Source organism: Triticum dicoccoides, chromosome 4B (assembly GCF_002162155.2).
Source record: "Triticum dicoccoides isolate Atlit2015 ecotype Zavitan chromosome 4B, WEW_v2.0, whole genome shotgun sequence".
Taxonomy (NCBI): domain Eukaryota; kingdom Viridiplantae; phylum Streptophyta; class Magnoliopsida; order Poales; family Poaceae; genus Triticum; species Triticum dicoccoides.
Window position 1 is genome coordinate 455,917,426 of NC_041387.1, and position 6,795 is coordinate 455,924,220.

Consider the following 6,795-nt stretch of genomic DNA (forward strand, 5'->3'; position numbering starts at 1 on the left):
GCACCAAATCAGGTCCTAAACTAACCGCCATAGTCTCCTGGTCCTCTTTGAAAACAAACACATCCTCGTTCTCCAAACCAATCTAGCTCGAGGGGTGCCCGGCGTCCCTTTGCTTCCACTCCGACGGGTGGTCAGGAGTTCCTCTGCTTCCTCTGTAATGGCCGATCAATCGGCACACAGCGATCACAGTGGGGCGCCACGGTATCATTCTCTTCTCCCTCCCCATTCCCCTCTCTGCTCGTCTCTGGCACACCCCCTTGAGTAATTTTCTTCTTTTCTATCTTACGTGATTGTGCTGATTGTCCATTATTTGTACATTGCAATTTCTTTTCTGCACGATCCATCAGTATTGGTTTGTTGGCGGTTCATAATTTTAGTTTGGCAAGTTTTCTTGTTGTACGAGTTGATCTTGTTTTCTTTCTTTTCTTTCTAAACCATGTTAGCCGGGAACTAATTATGTAAGAAACGGAGAGAATATTTGTAGAACCTTAAATCTAGGATTCAACTGGTATGCTCACAAAAAGGTTATGTTTTATGTGTTTACTACAGTAGCAACTTATGTCCAACTAGTATGTGCTTCTGATGGCCATGAATAACCTGAACAATTCCCTCAGTTTCTTGTTCAGAAAGTTGAAATAGGTATTAATAAACTTGCACATTAGTTAGCTTGTTTGGATAGAGCTCCTAATGACCATCTTGTTAGTTATGGCCAATGTAGGCCAAATATAGAGTTGTTTGATTGATGTTCTCATTGTTACTATATAATTAATATATATCACACTTTACGTTCATGATTAAATCCAATGCTTATACTATACCTCCTACTTCCATTCTACATTTTTGTAGCAATGTAGATGTCGACCGTAGTTGGATGTACAAAGAGAGACGAGGGAAGTTGATCAGTGATGCTTGGCAACATGGAGTAGATAATTTTCTAGATCATGCATTCTCATTGCCCGATGCTGCTGCAGACGGGAAATCCTGTTGTCCTTGCAGCAAGTGCTTTTGCGGTCATAAGTGCACAAGGGATGTCATGACCACACACTTGTGCAGCAATGGGTTCATGTTAGGATATGAGAGATGGACTAGCCACGGGGAGTCTAATGCACCTGAAAATGTAGAGCATGATAACGTGGGGGATGGAGATAGAATGAATGACATGCTAGTTGATGCAATTGTTGCTGAAGGAGTTTCTAAAGGTGATGAGCCAACAAAAGCTGCTAAAAAATTCTATGAAATGTTGATGGAAGCCGACAAACCTTTGCATGAGAAGACCACACAATCACGTCTATCCATTGTAGGAAGGCTAATGACTATTAAAACACAACATAATCTGTCAGAAGCTTGTTACAATGAGATGATGACTCTTATACATGACATTGTTGGGGATGATGCTGCAAAAGATCTCCCAGCAAACTTCCATAGGTCCAAGAAGCTTGTGCATAGTCTAGCAATGCCTTACGTCAAAATTCATGCATGCCCCAATAATTGTATGATTTATTATAAGGAGAATGAAAATAAAGAAAAATGCACTATCTGCAAAGAACCTAGATATGAGGAAACAACCGCAGGAAATAAATCTACAAAGATACCAAGAAAAGTTCTGCGCTATCTCCCAATTACTCCTAGGCTACAACGGTTGTACATGTCACAAAGCACTGCCAAGCACATGGACTATCACGCAAGGCCTCATAACAGTGATGAAGTAATGGTTCACCCTTCTCATGGTGAAGCTTGGAAGGAATTTAATAAGGAATTTAAAAAATTTGCTGAGGAAGTAAGGAATATAAGGCTATGTCTAGCAACTGACGGATTCACACCTTTTGGTATTACAGCAGCCTCCTACTCATGTTGGCCAGTATTTGTTGTGCCTTATAATCTTCCACCAGAAATGTGCATGAAGCAGAGTAACCTGATCCTTGCACTAGTTATTCTCGGTCAAGATCATCCAGGAAAGAACCCTATATGTGGATCTGACATAAAGACATTCTCATTGAAGAATGGGAGAAAACCATGCTGGTTTGACTGCCATAGGAGATTCCTTCCCAGTGACCATGCATTTCGTAGGAGTGTGAAATGTTTTCGCAAGAAAAAAACAGTTTTAGATCCTCCACGAAAGCCCTTGTCCGGAGAACAGGTGTATGAAGAACTCCAAAGTCTTGTCTATGATGAAACTGGCAAGAGTAAATTTGAGGGGTTTGGGAAGGAGCACAATTGGATAGCTATAAGTGGTTTGTGGCAGCTAGAGTATTTTCGGAAGTTGCTGCTTCGCCATAACATTGATGTAATGCACAATGAGAAAAATGTATCTGAGGCTTTACCAAAAACATGCCTTGATATTCCTGAGAAAACTAAGGATAGCAACAAAGCACGCCTTGATGTTGCTTTGTATTGTGATCGACCAAAGCTACACCTGAACAAGAATTCAAGGGCTGTGTGGAAGAAACCTAGAGCGAAATATTGTGTCAGCAAGGAAGATAGAATGACCATCCTTAAGTGGTTTAAAGAAGTGAAGTTTTCTGATGGGTTTGCTGCTAATTTGAGTAAAACTGTCAACTTGAGTACAAACAAATTCATTGGGCTGAAAAGCCATGACCACCACATCATGGAGCGCCTCCTGCCAGTTGCCCTACGAGGCTTCATCCCAGAACCTGAATGGAAGGTCATAGCAGAGTTAAGTTTTTTTATCGGCAATTGTGTGCCAAAGAAATTGCTCCAAAACGGATGCGTGAACTTGAGGAGGAGGTTCCTGTTCTATTATGCAAGCTTGAGAAAATGTTCCCACCAGGCTTCTTCAATGTAATGCAACACCTGATAGTGCATCTTCCATATGAGGCAAGGGTTGGCGGCCCTGTGGCATATCGTTGGATGTATGTTTTTGAGAGGTATGTTAGACTATATAACATTGATCTGTACATTGTGTTTTGATATATTTATTTCATTTATTGCTGAAACTTCTAATATTTTGTTATAGGGCAATGCACTATCTTCGTTTAAAAGTGCGAAACAAGGCAAGAGTGGAGGGTTCAATCGTTGAAGCTTGTATTGTGCAGGAGATCACGAATTGTGTTTCTCTTTACTTTAGTGATCATGTTCGCACAATATGGAAGAAGAATCCTCGATATAATAATGGAGGAACACGCGTGCAGAATGATGGTTGCACCTTAGATGTATTTCAGCATGTTGGAAACCTACATGGGAGGCCTATTGCCCGAGAACTATCGCGTGAAGAGTTGAATGCAGCAAGGCTGTACATTTTGACTAACTGCTCTGCTGTTGATAGATTTCGTGAGTAAGTGATGAATAATTTGTAGTTTTAGAATTGAAGTGTGCAAGATGTTTATAATCATACGCGGATTTGCAGAACATATGAAGATGAAAAATATGCAAGTCATCCAAACTTGCCATCGGAGGGCCTTGATGAAATGATGGCATCCGAATTTGTGGAATGGTTCGAGATTGCTGTAAGCACATTTTAATTAGCATTATATCCTCACGATTCAACTACTACTATGTTTCATAATCCGAGTTTTTCTTTTCATTTCATTGTAGTGCAAAGAAGATCCCAATTCTGATGAGGACTTGTGGAATTTAGCTAATGGATGCAGCTCTAGAGCCTATTCCTATAGCTCCTATGATGTGAATGGCTTTCGCTTCAGATCAGAGATATCTGAGAAAAAACGTAGAAGGTTGAAAACGGTGAACACAGGGGTTTGTTTGTCATCCTTCATCTCAGAGACTGAACAACTTGAGTACTATGGTGTCATTGAGGAAATTATCAAAGTATCCTTCACAGCTGGTAGAAAAATTGAGATGGTACTCTTCAAATGCCGTTGGTTTGACCCCATCAAGGGTGTGAAGCCAAATGCAAAATTAGGTTTGGTGGAGATAAAGTGGTCTTCAAGGCTAAGTAATTTTGAACCATTTGCCATGGCTCACCAAGCTACGCAAGCTTATTACTTGCATTACGCATACTCCAGGAGAGATCTTCGTGATTGGAGGGTTGTTTACACTATTCAGCCAGGTACCAGCTTGAGTAACTTTGATGACTGCGCAAATGACCCATCTACTACAGATGAATATTTCCAGGAAGGTGGTCAGCTAGGTAGTTTTTCTGTAGATGGTGGCAAATTTGTTGATGAATCTACTGAGCCAAGAAAGGAGTCAGATGATGTGGAGCTTGATCCCTCTGAAATTTATGTAATAGAAAATCAAGGCAATAATTATGAGGGAGAAGAATCTTCAAAAGATGAATTGGACGAGAGTACTGATGAGGAAGAAGAAGATTTACCTAAAGAGCAAGGACAAGAAGAGACATATGAGACCGAAGATGAGGATGATGCAATAGAGCATGACTCTGAATATGACGATGATGATTACTGAACATTTATAGCTTTTGCACTTGTCATTTTCTGTCTTGGTACTAATAAATATTATATAGTGGCACAACTAGTGAATAATATAGTATGTTTACTATTGGTAGTAATACATATTACATAGTGATTTAGTGACACAACTATTGAATAATATATTATGTTTGATAGTATTTCTAGTTTAGTTGTTACATAATGTTTTCTGTTGTTCTCTTCTTCTACTATCATGCCTTTGGTAATCATCTACTAATTTTTTTTATGTGGCTAATAAGAATGCATTTGTCACTATGTAAATAGGATGACCCGCTTGCATCATAGGCGTGTCTCAATGGCTAGGTCGAACAGGTCTTCTTCTAGTGCCTCCGTAGGAAACAATGGATCAACTCAGTCAACTGTACAGGCTAAAAAGCCTAGAACACCAAGAACTAGGACTTCAGCCGGTCTCAGACTAGAGGAAATTGACCGACCGCTTATAGTTCCCGTTGGCATGTAAGTATTAAATATTCCAATTGCTTTACTTGTTGGAGCAATGTTCATGTGCTAACTACATTTGATCTTTATTTATAACAGGGCATGGGAAAGGCACCCATACAGCGCTCGTGATCCATCAACGGTGCTAGGTGCCTTAGTGCGCCAGATGTATCCACCGCCAATTGGTCCAAAAAATGATCAGAAACCGGTATTGTGTTGGGAGGACTACAAGTGGTCCCCTGGTCCAGAAGTAAGAACAGCAGCTTCCAAAATAGTGGAAGAATTTTGGGTAAGTATATGCGCACAATGCTTTGAGAATTTTGAATCAGTTTTTCTAGTACTTAGAATTCTGAAACAGAGGTGAACATATTATATTTAGACATAAGAAGTCTAAAACTGGTGGATAGGTGGTAGTTAAAATTCTTTATTTTGGTCACAACCATGACAAAACTACTTGGTTTATCTATGAAGTGTTGGAAGCTTTGATGATTATGCATATGCTCACTTCCACAAATGCACTAGTAACTAACAAAAAATGCTTTGGGATGGTTTTTGGCAGTGGCGTTTCAAGTGTGATCCATCGGAGCAAGAGAAGGCAGATGGTGTTTTGGAGGAGAACTTAACTAGGAAAGTGAAGCAGATGCTACATGAGGAAAAGGCGGCAGCCATCAAAAGATTAAAGAAGAAGGGACAATTGCCTACAGAACTAACAGAAGAGGATGAGGATGGTAACCGCTGGCCAACTAAGGAAGCTTTAATTTCTGCAAAGAGAGTTGACTTTGGTATAGACGTTGGTTGGCATCTACTATGTGAGCACTGGAATAGTACTGAATTTAGAGGGTTATCTTTAACCAACAAAAGGAACAGACTTGCTAATGGGGACACGGTCTTCCATTGCAGTGGTGCTAGAAATGTTGTCGCCACACGTCAATTTCTGGTACTATTTTCGTCAAACATCTTTGTGCTTACTGTTTAATAAGGAAGTTTCATTTACATTGGATGATGTGTCACACTCTTGAAATGCAGAAACTCAAAACCGGGAAAGACCCTGGAATTTCTGGTGCTTGGCTTCACACGCACAAATTGCATCGAGGGACTGATGAAGAGCAGATATGCAGTCAAAGAACTGCTGATCATTGGGTCAGTAAAATATTGCAACTTAGTTCATTATAATCATCATGAGAACTATGTGCATAACACTGCAGTTTACCGTTAATTTTTAATTTGAAAAGGAGGATTTTGATAAGGCAATGAAAAATGCCCATGGAGAAAATTGGGAAGAGGAGCACCCGGATTTAGATGGACAAATCATCTACGAAGCAGCAGGCAGAATGCCACATGGCAGGCTGGGAATTGCTAATGAGTTGTTTAGCAAAGCAGAGAAGGCGAAGTTTAAGTCTAAAAGGGCGATGGCCTCACAGCCGGTGCAATCTGCTAAGGAGGAGCGTCTAGAAAGAGAAAACAAATATTTGAAGCAGGAGATCAAGCGTCTTCGAGGCATTGAGCTTGTTGTTCAGGTAATATTATCTTCTCTTGTAAATTAGAGTCTGAGTGAATAGGTATGTGCTGACATGCTGATGTTTGTAGTCTTTGGCTGAGAAAGGGGGAGTCGACTTTGATGGCATAATGCAATCAGCAACAAATGACTTGGTAAGTTATACCCATCTGAATTGTAGGCTTTCAGCAATTGAACCCATTAAGTAATGTTTCTTTTGTGTATGATACATAGTCTCCATCATATTCTGAAGGTGGATTTCAAAGGGGACGAGGTGATGTGCCTCAACACCAAACCGAAAAGGTTAGTTCATTGTCGTCGTGCTCGCAAGTCTGGGGATTACCTCTCCTTGTTCCACCATTTATGTGTTTGTCTTTGCATATGTATTAGCACATCAAGAGAGAATTTGTGTGTGCAAGTCAGGTGCAGTATTTTTGGTCATGGAAAGTAGCAGCA

General features: G+C 40.3%; 1 protein-coding gene across 1 annotated transcript; it reads left to right on the forward strand.

Annotated features, from left to right (window-relative positions):
* Positions 1 to 2,694: 2,694 nt before the first annotated feature.
* Positions 2,695 to 6,548, forward strand: LOC119292736. Its single transcript, XM_037571459.1, has 8 exons — positions 2,695 to 2,885; positions 2,975 to 3,292; positions 3,365 to 3,464; positions 3,553 to 4,200; positions 5,404 to 5,781; positions 5,871 to 5,984; positions 6,077 to 6,361; positions 6,432 to 6,548. Exons 1-8 carry the CDS (start codon positions 2,725 to 2,727, stop codon positions 6,546 to 6,548), a joined length of 2,121 nt encoding a protein of 706 aa, XP_037427356.1. The 5' UTR covers positions 2,695 to 2,724.
* Positions 6,549 to 6,795: the final 247 nt, after the last annotated feature.